Source organism: Calidris pugnax, unplaced genomic scaffold, assembly GCF_001431845.1.
Source record: "Calidris pugnax isolate Ruff unplaced genomic scaffold, ASM143184v1 scaffold219, whole genome shotgun sequence".
Lineage (NCBI taxonomy): Eukaryota > Metazoa > Chordata > Aves > Charadriiformes > Scolopacidae > Calidris > Calidris pugnax.
In genome coordinates this window covers 9,253,375-9,272,278 of record NW_015094507.1, presented here as the reverse complement: position 1 = coordinate 9,272,278, position 18,904 = coordinate 9,253,375, and the positions used below count along the sequence as shown (strand labels likewise).

General features: G+C 41.0%; 1 protein-coding gene across 2 annotated transcripts in view; it reads left to right on the top strand.

Moving 5' to 3' along the window:
* Positions 1–18,904, top strand: part of SOBP (sine oculis binding protein homolog) — a 114,676-nt gene that overhangs the window by 6,187 nt on the left and 89,585 nt on the right. For both annotated transcript variants that reach the window (XM_014964663.1, XM_014964662.1), the window contains exons 2-3: positions 1,145–1,330; positions 13,483–13,634. In XM_014964663.1, coding sequence (XP_014820149.1) covers positions 1,145–1,330; positions 13,483–13,634 — 338 coding nt within the window. The remainder of the gene's footprint in view (positions 1–1,144; positions 1,331–13,482; positions 13,635–18,904) is intronic.

Below are 18,904 nucleotides of genomic sequence, written 5' to 3'. Positions count from 1 at the left end.
TCCCGGACCGCCACTTTTCACCGCCTTTGTGGCCAGCAGTGTTTGGGCTTGCTTTCTGACGGCCAGCAGCGGGGCTATATTCAGAGAGTGTTTCAATGAGTACTGGTACCAGAGACCAGTTCTGAAGGGGAGGTGGATAGAAAAATGGTAGAAAAATTAGAGGTAAGGTGAAAACAACCTAACTGTGTTAAAATCGAACATTTGCAGCTTGTTAGTTCTATAGTGACATTGGTGATCAATATTTATTTTTCATTGAAAATACAAGGTCATTAAGCCACCTTTGAAGAAACTTGTTCCTATGCAGTAATGCAATTAATTTATTTATGTTTTAATAAATAGATCTTTTATTGAGTGATTTGTGGCTCCAGTCTACGCCTGATGAAATTTGTGACATTTTTTTTTTGTAGACACATGATACAAACCATGTTTTATGTACCAAACAAAGATGTCGAATACTCGTGCCAGGTAGAAACTTTTGGTGTATGCAGTCTGTGGGAGGGAAAAAAGTGTGTTTCTTTTTCTGAGAGATGGGAGGAGAGGGAATAATAAGAATTAAGTCCTGCCCCATAGCTAACTGAGGTGCATTAGAGAAATTTCTACAAATAAGAATCCTGAGGTGATTTGGGATTAAAGAATTAGAATAATAACTGTCATAATTTCATGCACAATTTGCTGTAATTTCAATATTTTTTTCCTTTCTTTAGATCCTTTCCATTACTGCTACTGCTACCAGTATTACTGATAGAGAATTAGGAATTCTTTTATTTTTCAGTGTATGTCTCCTGCATGGGTGAAGTCGCAGTACACTGAGTGTGATGACCATGCAAACGGTGGACATAAAGGACATGAATAGGGTATCATTGATTAAATCAGGTGTACTAAGGATATATATTACAAAATAATCTCACCTTTTAAAAAAAAAAAAAGTATAGTTGGGTTTAGTGTGAGTTTGATTTATTAAAATGGAGTGTTTCTGAAGAATACTGGAAAGTATCCATATTTTAAAAGGGAAAATATCTGGAGAGGGTTGTGCACTCTTCTTGTATTAGGGTAAGTAATTTAATGAATAGATTGGTGAAAGTCTGTAGGGGCATTTAAGAAAGATATTTGTCATACTGTACAATGTGTTCTTTGTGTTTTACAGAAAATTCTTTGCCAAAACCAAAATTACCTGAGGACAGTGTTATTTCACCGTACAATATAAACCCCGGCTACCCAGGGCTTGCCACAGGAAATGGACTTTCAGACTCACCAGCAGGGTCGAAGGATCACGGGAATGTACCTATTATTGTCCCATTAATTCCACCACCTTTCATAAAGCCACCAGCAGGTAAATCCTAATGAACATTTCAAAATGGTAACTGTCATTGACACATGTCCTGAGATTGCTAGATTGTGATGTCGTTGTAAGAGAGCTGATTACAGAATCTTTAAAAACCAGTCACAGGGAACTTTAAGACCATGGGAGAGTGACTTTGTTTGTTACTATTCTTGAAAAACTTCTGAAAATGCAATGACAACAGACCTGTTCTGCTTATGACACTCCGTGTGCTGAATTATATTCTCAGCACTTCAACAATCTTTGCTTTTAGGAAAAAAAAAAGATTTTGTTTTGATGAATAAAGCCTTTAAATAAATTAATGGAAGATGATTAAATTAAAAATAGGCTACATGAAGGAAATGGCAAAAGAGACAAAGCTATCAAATCAATATCATGTCTTTATATCAGGTTAACAAGCTCATCCTGGGAAAACTGTCTCTTGATTCTCATTGAAATCCCTGACCGTTGTCTCTTGAGGGTTTAATATGATCATGACTCTACCCAGGAGACTGTACTGAGATGTTTTACATTTTCATTAGATTTTTATCAGGAGTGATTTTATAACATGCCATTCCTCAGAGTTTGCGTGAAAGATGATTTATTCCACACTGCGTGCTGCTTACCATAATCTGTGAAAGTAACTCTTACGGCCACACCGGGGTGATTAATTGCTATGTTATTGTTTACTGCTGTACACAGTGCAATAATTGGTGAATGTAGGTAGCAGCAGGCTCAGCCCTGCTTCTGTGGATGTCTCTGGGTGTTGTTCTGGGTGCTCTTGGGTGACCGAGGCGCTGAGGAGTTCAGGGTGACCTGCAATACCTACCCAAGAACGGGAGCTCGCCGCGCACAGGGAAGCAGCTTGGCTGAAGAGTCCCCATGGGATGTGAGGAGGCTTCTGCAGAGGCAGAGCAGCTTGTAGCATCGGGTCCCAGGTGTTAGATGGTCACCTCTGCCCTTCATTGCATTGACTAAAGGTAACTGTAAAATACCGATCGGTCCAACAAACTGTTTGCCTCTTGACAGTCACATGAGAGAGTAGAGTTGCCCCTCTCAAATTATTTTTATGCCATTGAGTTTTATCTCTAAAGAAGTATACTAATATGCTATGAATAATTTTCAAATGTTACTCAATATGCACTCCCTGCCAAAGACTTTTCATCTATTTTATACGATATTTGCTAATTACCAAAGCTATTTGGGCCCATTCCTGCAGCCTTTACACAGCTAAAGATCTCAGGCCATATGGGCTGGATCCTCAGCTGTTGTTGATTTGGCCCTAAAGCTTTAATCAAGGGCTTGTGCCATCCCAAACTATTTTCTCCTCCAATCTGAATCATGAATGAATCCAGAATGCTGAATTTGTTGTATACGAACACAAGGCTATAACATGCATTGTGCAAACTGCCGCAGTTGCTGGATTTTTATGACATCAAACAAGCAGGAGGAGATGGAACTATGAAGTAGAAAAACAAATTACTGCAACAGTAGTTAAATGGACACAGGGGAACCTTGGCCAAGTCAACTGCCTTCTGTTCTTTGCCCATCCGCCTACCACGTGTGATCCCGTGTTCAAATGTACTACTAAGGGTAATGTACAGAGAAGGCTTTTTGGAAGTATTTTCCAAGTTTAGATTTTTACTTCAATAATTCATAATCGTTGTTTTACTCGTATAGTAAATAGGGAAATGAACGCATAATCTCTGCCTCCTTTGACTTTATCCCATCATCAGTAATGAATGCGAGATTACTGTGACTTCTGAGCAAATGAGCATATTTATCTCCCCTTTATTTTAGAGAGCAAAGTTTGGGAGGACCGGAGGGGGAGGGGAACCTTTGTGGGATTTGCAATAAGCATCGGTAGAAACTGTTTTGTTTTATCTTAGGGCGTAGGTGCCCTAGTCATGATCACCCCAAAGAGCCTGGCAAGAAACAACCGGTGAATACAAGTAGAAAAGGGAGTACAAAGGAGCCAGGAGAACCAGCGTGCGAGGCAGTGGTCTTGGCACTGCACTTTGACACCCTTTTGTGGGCACTACATCAAAGTAGAAAACTTCAGAGTGATAGAAAGCCAGACAAGAGTAACTCTGGGGATGTTTTCTCGTAGCCCCTCAGAAACACAGGGGGTGACTTTGGAAACAGCACAAAGGTACTTCTATGTAAGGCAAATGAAAAAGATTCACATAATTAATTGCTAGAGCTGAAAATCAACATTTTCAGCGTGGAGGAGAGACAGGCTATGACTGACCTGCCACAAGAACAGAAGCAGCTTACATTTGCTCGGGTTGGTAAATGAAGAAAGGGGACAGGAGGGAGCGGCAGAAAGAGTCCAAGAGAAAGCTTCAAGGTTAAAATGGTGGGCAGAGAAAGGGATCTTTGCAGCACAGTTTGAATAGATGTGCATGGAACAAGGTTACATTAGAGGCTGGAGAGAAAACCAGGTAGTGATGCACTGCAGTGACTGAGATGCTGAGAATCGGGACAAGTCCAGACTTGTATGTTGATAAGGAAAGCTTGTACAGGAGAAAAATCTACAAGATTTAAATATAGCTCAAAAGAGAGTGCCCACAGATGAAAATGATACCTAAATCATGAACGTGAAGGACAGGAAAGATGATGGTGTGGTCCACCGATATTGAGCAAATAGTATGGAGTGAGCTTTTAGGGAGAAATTATTAAGACTTTAATTCTTGCCGTATTGATCTTGAACTGAGGGTCAGCATCAGTAAAGAAGCGTCAGAGAGACAGGCTGAGGTGTTCCTTTGGACAGGAGAACAACGGTCTGGAGAGCGTAAGCAGATCCAAGAAACAGTCACAATGAATTATTAGTTGAATAATTTTTTGCAGATAAGATTCTATACAGATAAGAGGGAGAAGAGAAAGAGCATTGGGGATGCTCACAGAAGCCTGAAGGGAGAAGTAGGAAGGATACTCTGCAATGTGTGCTGATGTAGCAATTGCAGAGGCACAAAAAACACTAGGGGAAGACAGAATCAGGAGGCCAATGGAAACAGGATTTCCAGGGAGCCAGATATGATTCTTGGTATCAGAAAGAGCTATCAGCTAGAGGAGGAGGAGGTAGGAGTACTGGTCCCAAACTATGTCTAGAAAGCAGTCATTGAAGATTTCAGCAGATTAGATCTACCTTGAGAATGCTGGAAAACTTTGAAGTGTCCTATCTGCATTCATATTTTGTATGAAGAGGCTAACACCTTGAACAGTTAACAAAATTTCCTTTTTCCCCCTTGTGTTTATTTCACAGTAAAGTGTGGTTTTTTTCTTTTGAAAACCAAGTAATTTTGAGCAGTCTGACTAAAATTTTATCTCCAATCTGTTCAGCTTTCTGTTTCAGTCAAATGAAATATTAGGTAAAAATTTGCTTGTACAATCCTGGAATACATTAGACCACTACCTGGCCAAATAGAAACAGCTCCAATAAAGGCACTCTCTCCTTGCCATACCTCAAAATTACAGCTGAAAAAGGCTGACAGAAACACATGGGCCCTATGTGATGCACTGACCATCTACAGACCCAGGTTATGGCATGTCAGTGGAGGATATTAAGTTGAGTCATGGGAAGCCTCCACAAGAAGGATCCCAGTTTGGGATCCTGGAGACTGTTTGCCAGATCACTCCACTGACCCTCACCACCAGGCAGATAGACCATGCTCAGGTGGTGCCAAAATCAGAAGAGGCTTTTTGTCAGTCAACATCAGCCATCTAACCTGCATCTGGAAGCAAATGAGAAGTCAGTGCAGCCTCCAGAGAGTTGGTGTAATAGTCTCTTTGTAGCTGATAACCATCCATGCCCAGCAGGCTGGTAGCTACGTTTAGTGCCAGCAGCAGATTCTGAGTGATCTTCAGAGTTAGTTTCAATCCATTGTGACAACCTGGTACTAAGATTAGTTCTGCCTGGTGTTAGAACATTGTTATTTTCTACACAGCAATGTAAAGAAAGTTTTTTTTTTTTTTTTTTCAGTTAAGCAAATGACATAGAAATAGCAAGAAACAGAAAAGCAATAGCCAGGAAGGGTCTAGAAATAAAAATCCCACCACCGTTGTGCAGGGTGTATGGCCATAGTATGCAACCACCCTAACTGTTCTTCTGCAGCCCGTAGTGATAGAGTCAAGAGAGGGCACTTCGGGTGACTCTGCCCCTTTGCTCAGACAAGTTTGGACGGCTGTTGTTACATGGGATGAAGGAGGGCTAAAATCAAGGCTAGTCAAAGAAGAATGCAAAAAATTCTTTCCATGCAGGTGAGAACACGCAGCCTCCTTCCCCCGGCACCTGCTGGAGGCTATGGTCTCTCTGTTTCCCCGTTTTTTTTTAAAGTGCTCTTTGGTTTACTTTCTCTGTGATCCCCATGGCAGTGCCTCGGTAGGGGTGGTACAACCGCTGGTTGGTGTAGCCTTTGAGCTGGGGTGTCGGCAAAACCCTTCCCTTTCCTGCCTCCTCCTGTGTCCAAGTGATGCACAGAGTACCTTGGCTGTTCTAAGCACCCCAAAAAAGAACCATCTCCCTGCGGTGCTGTGCTGTGAGGGGAGCTCACTCTTGAGGAACAGGGTGGAAGGGGAGGCAGAGAGGATGATACCGTGCTGTTGACTGAGCTTTCAACAGGGGAAAGAAGTACAAGGGAAAAATAATGCTCCCTCCCGGGGTTTTCACAAGATAAAGAGCACATTTGGGAAAGCAAAAGGGATTTAAATCCTCCAACACAGAGATCAGTGCCTCTACATAATGTTTGGTTCAGTGATTTCCAAATGGTAACGATTGGGGCGGTACCAAAAGTTATCAGAAATTCATGAAAGTGAAGGAGGAATGGGCTGGAGGAGCTGTATCTGGTGAGCCAAAATGTCTTAAAGGAGGAACAGAAGCACTTCTAGTTGCTGAGTGCCTTGTAAGGTAGGCCTGTGAGCTAAGGTAGCAAGGAAATGTTATATTCAAATACTAAGCTGAGTAATTAGGTATTTTATAGAAAGGAATGAGTGATTTTCTGTTTTATAGCTTAACATAACTTTAGAATTAAAGTTTACAGGATTTATTTTTTTTTTTTTTGTAAATATAAGTGCACAAGATAAATTTGGTGCAACGTGTGAGATTAAGGAGAGCCCCTGCCCTACGAACACTCTGGAACCTCTTAATATTTAAATTGTGTTGGAGGAATCTGGAAGCATAAAAGAAGTTTTAACTGGTAGTTAGCAGGGCAGTAAAAAATTATTTCCAAGATCATCTGTCTGAATTCACCGAGGAATTGGTTCTGTGACTGCATTACCGAGAAGTCTGATTCCAGGCAGGACCCAGTGGCAATTTTCCTTAAATAAAGACCATATTATCAGATCTAATTAAGCCTATATATTGAGGAGACTTTCATTTTACTACGCTCTGTATCCTGCTTCAGCATTTCCCAAATCTTACTCCAGATGCTGAATAGCATTACAATTTCTCTAACTGCAGGTTTAGCTCTATAATAAAGACCGCTGCAACAAATCCTGTAGTCACCACTCTTCAAATTCTTTCTCTTGTTTTCAGTTTGAAACATCATCTCATTTACACTGATCGTAGGGTTATTAGTGCCTGTGTTTTAAAATGCCAACGGTTGCCAGGATGCCTGCCCCATCTAGCCCACTGTTGATGTCTTTTGCTCTCTGTGGAGGGCCAAGTGTTTCCTTTGTGCTAAAAAGAAAATCACAAAGTCCACGTACGCACTTTAATAGCATATATTCAAAATACACAGGGAGTTCCCCCCCTATTAGTTGAAATAGGTGCTTTTTTGTTTGCATGTTTAAAACCTGCCTAAATGCCAGCTTTTATTTGTGTTGTGCATCCAGTCCTTACTGAACTATGCATGAGAATGTGCCTCAACTCATGTATAGAAAATGTAAGCAGGCCGTGGTTCCCCAAAATGATTTTTTTTAAAAGGAGCTGGGACACTTTGCATTATTGGCAGAGCAGTGAACTTCAAGAGACTGGTCCTTAAAAGGAAGCACATTGTAGAGCCCCTGAGGTATTTCCATAGCAGTGGTTGCAGCAAGTTTTCTATTATCATCCCTGTTTTTTAATTTTCCTCTGGTAATTACTTTTTCCAAGGTACTTTTTGTACCTTAAGTTTGTCACACACCCCATCTATTTATTTAGAGGATCAGCACTTAAGTACTATCACAAAGGGGGTCTGCAGCAATGTTCAGGAGTTTTGTTTGTTCATTTTTTAGTTTGAGGTTAATCAGATAAAGCTTCTTGGATGTAAGAAAAATGACTGTAATGGTGTTTCTACCTTGCTTTGGATCATCAGCCTCAGGAGCTGCTTTGGGGTGAAAAGTCCAACATGCTACTTGTATTTCCCCAGTGGCAAGCTGGGGTTTCAGGAGGGGCAGGCGAGTAACTTGGAATTAACCATCCTGAAATCCTGGCAGGTCCCAGTGGAAACAGTGAGCCCTTATTTTTAATACTGCAGATGCTAGAGTCAAGTTGAGATCTAATGTCTTTAAAAAGGAAGCTTTGCAGCTTTTCATTGGAAGGTAGTAGTGAAAGCAACTAAAATATTTAAAGATGTGTATCAGTGGGCTAAGCACAGTTCCCAGTGTTGGGTAAAAGGGTTATTCTAGCTCCCCTCAAAAACCCTGAGATCCAAATTGCCTGTGAGATGGGATGGGATGCAACAAAGAGAAAAGAAAGGAGAGAAGAAGAAAGCAGTAGTGTGGAGACAGGGCTGCTGATAGCTGCAGTGGAAGGAAACTCACATGCCAGGAAGAGATGGGTGGTAGGGAGACATCGAGGAGGGATGGGGTGCCAAAATATTTTCTGTATCAGATCACAGGTTAAACTACAGCCAAGGCAGAGGTATCACACAGGCTCACTGAGCCCAGCGGACGTACCCTTTGAGATCTCAGTCCCAAATCCCGTCCCCGTGTGATATTTTTTCTGCACAACAGGACTTCTTCAGTACTGCAGTTGGGTACCTTCAGGAGTGATATCTTCTTCTTGCTAGAAGAGCTGAGCATCTCGTGCTGAATTTCTTGCAAGAAAATGTGGAAAGTAAGGTTTTGGAGTACTTGTCCAGGAATCATCATCATCTGCGGGATTAGAGCTGTGTCTGCATTTAGTTTCACCCAAATTCTTAAAACTGGAGTTAAAGTTGAAAATGCATATTGGTTAGTTCAAAACAGTATTAGTAGAATATTGCAATCTAAAAGTTAGCAAACTGCTCAGGATTTAACTCCAGAATTGTAGGCACTTTAGGATCATCCAGCTAAACAGTGTAGGCTACACTGGTTTTCTTAGTTAAAGGGACAGAGCTGTACATGATGGATTTACTCTGCTGTAGTTGTTGCCTTCCTTCTCTCCCCCCCACCTCTCCAAATTATGGTTCTGTATAAGATCGATTAGTCTAAACTGATGCTCATTGGGCTTAAGAGGAACAATTTTCTGCAGCTTCTTCACACTGGTTTGAAAGGAAAAAAAATACCAAACATTCTGCTTAATTAAGACCTAAAGAGGCGGTGCAAACTTTTGATGATTAATTGAAGCATGCTTTAGACTGATGCATATTTAGTTATTATAATGTGATAATTTTATCTTGTTATACAAACTGCTCCCTTTGGGAACATGATTTAACACTGCAAACACTCTGTGTTTATTGCATTGTTCATTATGAGAAATACACAGGCTAAAAACCACAAGGAGATGTATCTGAACACTATCTGTGCGGTGGGTGCAGGGAGTACTTCTTCAACCTGTAATGACATGACCCAGGGGCAGAAAAACATGGTATTGGAACTCCCACAATAGCTCTCCCTGTGAAGAGTTGAGAACTCAGAAAAGCAGAGGCTGGAAATTCAGATCTTGTACTGTATGTGTAAGGAATATGTCTTTTTATTACCTGGCGTAATTATGGAAGACAGCGGTATGGATGTTCTGCTGAAAACTCTCCTGTGACTACTCGGTTGTCTCTGTGCCAGCTCCTCTTTGTCTCACCTGTGTGAGTACCCACGCTCCCTGTCGTAAGCGTGACAGATCCGACAGCATGCCAAGCACATTGCAAGAGCAGGTCATAAAGTCGCAAGCCCAGATGGGACAAAAAAGAAAAAAAAAACAACTCCAATTATTAAAAAATGTTTTCTTTCACTGCAAAATTATCTGTACCAGGACTTGCAAATGTTATTTTCGTGCTTTACAAACATGTGTCAGCCTAGCTATGTGAGTCCTGAAAGTGATGGTCAGGGCTTGTCATCAGAAGAGGTGCTGTGGTGAGCGCTCACGTGATGGGCACCGTCATGCTGTCAGGGTGAGCTCAGGTTGCTCCGGCAGATACGCTCAGCTGGGCTGCCAGCAAAAGTTTGTCTGTGAGCAAAGGAGGGCATTGCCCATGTAGTATACTGATGTGTTACTGTGGAGAAGCTTTCTTAGTGCAGACCCAAGCAGAAAAAAATTTAGAATAAAGATCCAGGACGGATAAGCGGTCTCAAACTACTGGATTTGAAATTCCCCGCTTCCTCGCTTTCTTTTTGCAGTAGGTTCTTCTTGCTGAGTGCTCTAGGGATGGGGATTTGATACATTTTCCTGAAAGGAGGATAGGAGTCTGGTAAAGTGATTTTTAAAGAATTTGGCCTTACGAAACAACGGTCTGTGAAAAAGTGAGAGGAATCTCATCTTGAATGGAAGATTTGAATTGCTGGTTTTGGATTATTCCAGTTTGTGTTTAGCAGAAGACAAGTAATTAAATCACCAGCCTTTGGCTTTCCTTATTTCACAGAATCTTAATTTTTTTTTTATAAGTTATCACTTCCCACTGCTGTGGATTGTGATGGTAGAAATACATGGACTATTACTTCTCTGTTAATGTTGCAGTCCTCTTTTTCAGTCACTAAACTTAAAATATTTTAATGAAACACCCCTGTTAGTTATTTTTACAACTTCTGCTTGGATCTCTACTGCAACCAATGTGAAGAAGGAAAGCACATGATCAGGTTTGGACTGTTATCCTTGTCCCCAGCTGTCATCTATACCCATAAGCCATAGGGCATGGCTTTGGTCCTTTTCTGTGCCATTTGTAGCTCCACTTGAAGCTAAAAGAAAGGGATTAATTTTACAGCAAATCTTCCTCGCCCTAGGCTCCACAGGGCTCTTGGTGGTGGTCCACAGGGAATTAGTTGTGTGATATCAGATGCTTCTCTTTTTTCACCTGGTGAATCGCATTACAGAGCAGAGCTGCGTCAAAAATTTACTTGGGCAAACCTACACCTGATGGAGCAACGGTGGCTTAAAAGAGACATATTAGTGTACTGTCCCAGGAAGTGCATGCTCTGAAGTACTGTTGTTTCCTGGCTGCTTTACGTGGCTACACTCAGCTAACCCCTTTGTAGCCATGTTCCTGAGTCTTTTAAATGGAAGAGGCATCTAGTTTTATTGCGACTGTTACTATTGAAAGGACTGTATTGCATATGACCATTCTTTGGTGACTGAGGGAGAAGGGAGTTGAAGAGAGAAATAATTGAAGTTCTTTGTATTTAGGCAGACTTTCTCTCCCTTTCTGCTTTCTTTCTTTCAAAATGACGAACATTTTGATTAATATTGATGATGCCTTCTGGATATCAGCTGTCTCTTCCTGGAGGTGCAGACAGCAGCTGGAAGTAGTTTGTGGACCATTCTTTGCTGTTTTATTGACTATCAGATCCACGGACCACAAGTGAAGCAATGCTACTTCAAAGGATTCTGCATGAGGTGGTTGTGAAGTTCTGCTGGTCAGGGCATGGAAAGAAAACAACTTGACAGAGTAGGTGCCTCTCCTTCTCCTCTCCTCTTCTTGCCAGGGATTTAGAGAAGTCTTTAGCAGAAGGAGGTGGATTGAGCCTCCTACATAGACACGTGTAATGCAGCTTTTCCATGTAGATAGTTGTTGCTGCTGCTGGGATGCTGGGTAACTGAAAATGGACAATTGTGTGGTCCTTCTCATCAGCCATGGGAGACAGTTCATGGGTGTCAGTGAGCAGGGAGTTGAATGGTGGCTGTGGTGCTTCCCCTGTGAAGACAGGCATGAAAGCCCTTGAGAATCCCAGTGGTGGAGCTCTGTGTTTCTCCTTAGAAACTGTGCCCCAGACAAGCCAACCTGCTTCAAAAAGAGGTACTCCAGCACCTGCGTTGTCAGTGAACTCTCTTTCAGCTCTGTAATTTTTTTTTTCCATTTATGACAGCTATTCTCGCCAGAAATGAAGGCTGTTATAAAGGTATCACTGGTAGATCTTCTATTTTCCAGAGATAAAATACTTCTTATCAGTAGGAGAGTGTATGTTGCTGTTATCTGAAACAAGAGGTTGCCGTCTGTTTCCTTTGGTTCACAGGACCTTCTGGTGTCCTGAGACATTCAAAGGGGCAAGTTCAGTCTGTAAGGAATCGGTTCACTACGGTGCAAAAGGAGCTGGATCAGGACACCTCTGTAAAAGCTTAGCACTTCAGATGGTTCAGGATAAAAACGGTGGGGAAGAGCTTTTGGGCTGTGCTGTAGTAGTCAGCACCCTGGGCAAGACTGGTGCAGAGGGAAGGCTGTGACAGCACCACGCAACACCACCGTAACAGCACCCTGTGGTCCTGTGCATCTGGCTCAAGGGCAGGCTTCTTCACCCTACAGGTGGCTAGTGATAATTTTGGCCAAAATGTTTTGATTTCCCTTCATGCTCAGCATATGAAAGCATTTATAATATTGGCAAATCCCACTCTAAAGGGTAAGTGATAAAATATATTAAACGCAAATCTGTATTGTAACTTAGCTTTAAATATAGGTTTAAAGGTAGACAGTCTGATTAAAGCTAAAAGGTCATTATTTTACATTGTACAATTTTATTTGTAGCTATAAATCATAACACAATTTGTGGAAGGAAAAAAGTTATTAAACTGGCAATATTTATTCCGTTAAGGTGAATAAAATGCAGCACGTAGTTCTGAGTTATGATAGCCGGGGAAAGGAGCCAAATCACTCTGCTAAAAATTAGTTTGCCAATAATTTTACAGAACGATGACAGCGTAGCTTCAAAAACAAATCCTTTATAGGGAAATGGGATGGCTGCATGACAGACTCTCTGAGCTATGAATTCTCCACAGCTCATGGACCAGGAACTGCTTTAACAATTAGTCTTCAGGGATTATATTTTTTTTTCCAGAAGTTAGACAATGGCTGCTGTCTGTAACTGAAAGGTCACGCTGTATTATAGACTGGACATAAGAACTGAAGAATTCTGAGTTTTAAGTCAGAAAGATTCCTGCTAACTTACTGTCTTGATCTGTTTGGGAGGCTTAACTATTCACTGCCCCCATCTGTGAAGCTGGGGTGGGAACGATGAGCACACAAGGATATTGCTAGCACTTTAGCAATAAGCCCTGTTTGGTTTTTTTGTTTGTTTGGGTGTTTTTTTTAATTACATGGCAGAAGGCATACATGCCACATTCGTAACACGTTAGAGAAGAGCTCGAAAGAGACTCGGGAATTCTGTCTGAATTGAAATTTGACTGACGAGCATAAAGGCCGGAAAATAACCCGGCAGACTTTACCACAGTGCTGCGTCTCCCTTCCTGGTGGAGTCTGTGTTTCTGTGACTGCTATATTCACACGAAAGCTCCCCGTTTTGTGCGCTAGTCATTATTGTGAAACAACACTGAGAAGGGGTATTTCATGGTTCTTCTTATTTGGAAGAGGGGCTCTTGTTCGAGGCCTGCCTTGGTGCAGTACCTTCTGGGGGTGTTTTATCACCAGCTTGCTGAGCAGAACATCTCAGGGGCTCACTACAACAGACTGTAAGTAACAAGAACAAAGCACCAATAGTCATTAAGCCTCTAGTCTTGGTTACTCGTTTAATAAAGAGTCGTGCGCTCTTAAACATGCTAAAGAGCTCTCGAGATTTCCAGAGCTTTTCAGCAATGCACCATTTTTAAAGCTAATAATCTTTTCCAGCCATCTTAGAAGCTTTGCCAGTCAGCTGAGCCTGGCTGGCACAGGCCACCGGCTGCCTGAGGACGAAGCTGGTGGTCGCAGGCATGCAGGGTTCTGCTCTCAGACAGTGAGGATGTAGAAATAAGATGAGCCGGTGCTGGTTGTATCTAAGAGTAAGTGTGCAGATGTCTGAGGAAGGTGTTTTCATCTCGTGTAAACATTGTTCTTATATTTTTATTGTAGAAGATGATGTGTCAAATGTACAAATAATGTGTGCCTGGTGCCAGAAAGTTGGAATCAAGCGCTATTCCCTGAGTATGGGAAGTGAAGTGAAATGCTTCTGCAGCGAGAAGTGCTTTGCAGCTTGCCGAAGAGCATATTTCAAGAGAAACAAGGTAAGAGAAATAAGGAAAGATGTAACCTACATAGACATAGTTTTAATCAGGCCCAACCTGGGTCTCATTTAGCATCTAATAGCTCTTTTCTTTTGTTTTTTCTGTCTCACCTAGTCCCTCCACTTTCCATCTGTATTGTCTGTTGGACTGTCAGCCCTTTACTAACCCTGTTTCTTTCAGTTTCCTTCAGCTCAATGCTTGGGTTTTGTGGGAGTCAGGGAATTGAAACACTAATCAGCAGTAAAGTAAGAGTCCCAATTTGGCCTTAGAGTCTCAGAATACTTGCTGCATATACACAACCAAGAGGAGGAATCATGAATAGAGGAGGGTTGCATATGGCAGTGTCACTAAGTCCCTTGGTGTTGGGATCATGGCTAGTGGGTAAACGCTTTTAGGGCCTAAGTCTGGGTCCTGTCATGATAGCAAATGTCTTCCCACTGCTGCTAGTGAGCTCTAGTTTCATCCTTTTAAAGTGTATAATTACTAATAAACTATCATTGCTGCAAAATTCAGAGACTATACAAGTTTTGGGTTGGGGTAAGCAGTGTTAGAACATCTAGAGTCACATGAAAACCCCTCCTACTCAATTTAATTTTAACTCTGTCTAAAATTAGAGTGCAATCCTAATATTGAATGTCTACAAAAATTGCTGTAATCACTGAAGTACAGTGCCTTAAAATGCCCCCTAGGTTACTTCAGCAGCTGTTTCTTGCAGCAGAATGTGTGCTATGTCATTTAAAGAAAAATAACGAAGGAACGCTCCAGCATTTTCAGTTGTTGAAAAAGTAACTGTGTCCTTTCAGTGCCTAATAGTGTGAGTCTTTGGGTAGCCTTTATTGTCTTAGAAATATCTATTATTCATAAAACCCTTTGCATTTTGGTTTTGCAAATGATATCTTTTTCCCTCATGCTACAGAACATACAAAGCCTGTCAAGTTCAAAGTGAATTCAGGTCTCTAAATCTGGTCTTTTACATCTGTGGTAATAAAAAATAAGTACATATGGATTCTAGATTCAGTACGCAATGTTATAGCAAATCACCCTCCTTTATAAATTTGGGTCACATCATCCAGAAAAAAAAAAAAAAAAAAAAGGAAAAAAATGCCTGAAGAATTAGGTTGCAAAAATCAGTAGAGTGGAATTTTAGTGGCAGTCTTGGAGAATCAAGCTCATAATGTCTACTGAAGCAGACAGGCGAGTTAAAGTCACATGAGTCTTCTGCGAGGAGTGGTGTTTACATACATCTAGAAAAAGTGTAGAGGAGGGAAATACATGCCCCTCAGATGCTCCTCATTTGAAAACAAGTTTTCATGGATGTGTGTGTATATGCACACGTGCGTGTTTATGCACATGTAGTTCTATGTGCCTTACAATGTGTAAGACTTTCTGGGGTGACAGGATCCAGATCACTGTCAGCTGATGCTCCCATGACTTTAAGTCACAAATGTACATGGGTGAGATAGTTCAAAGCAACGGAGGCATTGTCAGTAGTCCTAGTTAGGTGGTTCTGTATGTCCAGTAGTGATGAGTACCAGATAATTTGGGAAACCTTGGGGAGGCAGATGAGAAACCGCCAGTACATGGTGGATTCTTCTTCATCTACAGCTTAGATCCTGAAATAGGAGGTTTAGATCCCTTTCTAAATTAAAATAAATACATGTTAACATAATTCATAGGTGGACTTCAACCTTCTACTAACCTATGAGTAGTAGACTCAGTAATAGTTTATGGCCATGAATTCAGTTGGGCTATATATGAAAAGGTTCCCTTTTCTTACAATTTATTACCCATGTGCTTTGTTGGAGGCCTCCTTGTCCTTGTATCATGAGAAAGGACAAATTAGAGCATCTCATTCCCTCTGGTTCCCTTTCTTACACCTCTTTCTGGAAGCTAAAAGGTGCTGAATATTTCCATCCAGAAAGCTCTCTGTATTCATTATACTGTATATATCTAAATAACAATAGGTGTTCCTAATATTTTCATATACCATCGTATCTCAGCGAAGTATCCTAGTCTTCACTAAAGAGGTTGCAAATTAACAAAATGTCATATGGGAGGACTTGGCAAAACGTGACAAGATAACGTATTATTGATAACGTGTTGGTTGCTACACTGGCTCTGCTTTAAAGCTAAGTGAGTGAGTCAGATTTTCTTCCTCTTTGCACCTCTGGAATCGGGATTTGCACAGGATCTGACCCAGCAGGGGAAATCTGGAGCTGCCCCTTGCATGTGCAGTTATGGCATTAGGTGATACGAGGACAGAATATTTAGGAAATTCTGCCGTTAAATTAAGACAGGTACAGTAGAAGTCATCAAACCCTCATGCTTCTGAAGTTGCACTCCACCTGTTAGTAACAGAATGGAGTCTTGAGGAACAGGATCAAAGGAAAAGGCTGCAATTGTTTCAGATTTAACCACTGACCTCTAATCTGTTGTTACTAGTCCGACAGCATACCTGTCTTCTCCATGAGTCTAATGCTTATTTATGTATTTGAGAAGTTATACCACTCTACAGTTTCTCGTTTTTCAAACAGAGAAGTAAAATAGTCACGTTTCACCTGCCTTATGTGTGTTTTAAACAGTGGATCTCTGCAACAGTATAGTGTTGTGTTACGTTAAATATGTACAGCTGCTGCATTTCTAGGAGCTGATAGGACTTTGTGGTCACTTCATTTCAGGCTTGAATTTCCTAATGGATTGTGTTAAGCAGTCTTCCCTCCCCGCCCCAGATAAGAAGTGCTGTAATAAGCACTTGCTTAAAATGATAGGACTGTTCAAACAGTAAAGAATAAATCATTGCTAATGTCTCAAAACGGCACTAAGTAATGCTGCAAATTATCCATCCCTGAATGCCAATTGCTGTGTTCGGAATTTGGACTTTTTGTCGTCATCCCAATAACAAAATGCTCTGCCATACACAGGGCAGATGTGGGCTGAAGCGACGCGTGCCCATGAATTCCCAGCTGGGAGAAGGCTTGGCATGAGAGCAAAGAAACTGCTCCAAAAAGCCCCAGTTGGGTGGGCACCGACTGCTCCCAACCTTCTAACTCCTTCCCATCCCTCTCCCGCAATCGGTTTAGCAAGACCTTGCCGGCCTCAGGAGTGTTTCAACCTAAGCAGTTTATTTGGAGGTGTACTTCAGCCCTTCCTGCCTTTTATCCCAGGGTAGTTGAGTCTGTCTGTGGTCCAGAAGCTATGACCCTGCACCTTCTGCATCCGTACGTAGCCAAGGTTGTCAGGGACCTTCACAGATGGGACAGGGAAGTTTTAAGGAAAAAGATCTGCACGGTTGTAGGTTGCTTTTCTCATAAGGAATGCAAATTTTGCCCCAGGTATCTGCAGTCATGACCATTTAAAATCAGCTAATTAGCAACCATGCCTTGCAAGAATAGAAAAAAAAATAAATATATATATATAGAAATTATAATGGGTGTCCCCAAAGAGTGTAATTTAATCTAAATTACTAGAAATAAATGAAGGAAAAATTGGGGGTTTTACCCCTATAGGCAAAGAGTGAAGTGTTTAGACTATGTCCGATTTAGAAAAAAAACTAAAAATACCCCACCCCACTCCTCCAACAAAAATACCCCAAATCTGTATTCCTGATCCTGTTTGGTCTAAGATGCATAGTCAAATAAACAAAATGAACTAGTGTATAATGATAACCTGTTGTGCATAATAATACCATTTAAAAGGAAGTGTGGCAGGAAAAGGGAGCATTTCATACTAATGCTTGCAATTGAAGATTTAAGGTTTGGAGCTGTTTTGATGCTCCCTTCCTTAGAGATTTAATTTTACAGGCCAACTAGTATAAGGTTAAGTACCAAAGAGGCACATAAGGGCAAAAAGCACTAGACCACCAAGTTTCAGAATATTAAATTTAAAGGGAACGATTGGATTCATAATTGGATCCAGTGAGTTTGAAGCCAGAAAAGATTAATTTTGAAATTAAGTTTATTGACTCAATGGGTCAGAAAAGAAACTTATTATGACCAATTCTAGCCAAACCTAGAATGAGGACTGAATTCACAGAGGTTATAGGCTCTATTCACATAAGTATTAAAGGATAGTCTACTTAATTTGACTAAGACATGGGAGACAAAGTGACCGTGAGGTTGTCAGACAGCATTTTATACTTGACCTTGTTCCTGTTTCACGCTGCCTCCCAATCAGGAAAAAAAGATGATAGATGTTTTTGTTTACAGTGCAGTCAAATTTCATTTATACTAATAAACAAAAAGGCATCAATCAAAAAGTTAAAGTAAACTGCTGTTTAGCAACACGAAGAAGTAAGCGATGACGGCTCTTCTCCCTGCACGGGACAGTGATGGGCAGCACCGTGTGAGTCGGTAGCACAGACGGGCAGTGTGGTTTATGCCCTTTCATGAAATCCTTGTAGCAAGAATGAATGTTAACAATCAACTGGGGTTTTAAAGGTAGTCCTCATTTATTTAGTTCCAAGTTCTGTTGCATTAGAGAATTCCTTACGTTTCCAAATTATATTTAAAGACAATAAAGTGCACACAACATCAATATGCCTTGGTACTCCTGCATGAATTGTTTTTTGGTTGATTAATGTGGTTGATTAATCACTATGTGATTAATATGGACATGTATATAAAAACACTTACTAAAAACTGGGAGTAAACAGAAGCTATCATTCCCCCAAATTATTACCAAGGGTTGTCAGAGAAAGTTCTCTTGATTTCAAGCTTAATTGTGCAGCCTAACAGCGCATGAGAAACATTTAACAATCTCCCTGTTAACTCAGTGAGTAACAGCAAAAAAAAAAACAAACGTTACTTTCTTCTCTTTCTTATGCACCTGCAAAATTTGATTTGTAAAATGATCATCATTCATGGAAATTTGGAAAATTGCTTAAAGCAACCTGTTAGAAATAATGCCTGAAAAGAGAAAAAAAAAAAAAAGCTTAGCTGTTACATTTTCCTTTAGAGTCCCTTTCCACAGTAAGTTTTGAAACACAAGGGGCTCTGAATAGAAAATTTATTTCACCTAGAGATTTAACTTCCATTAATTAGGTGTTCAGAAAGGTAGAAAGGTCACTGTAGAGCAGGTGTCCTACCTGGTTTGTGTGAAATCATCAGTACTTGGTTCTGCAGAGCTGTAGAGAAGTGGGATTTAGTAAATGGTTCACAAAGTTTCTTCTTCTGCTGTGGGTTTGCGCAGAATGTGCACAAAGTGTATTTATGGGTGCTTGTGTGCTGTGTGTGCTTGTGTGCACACCTGCGTGTGTGCGTACGTGGATTTGC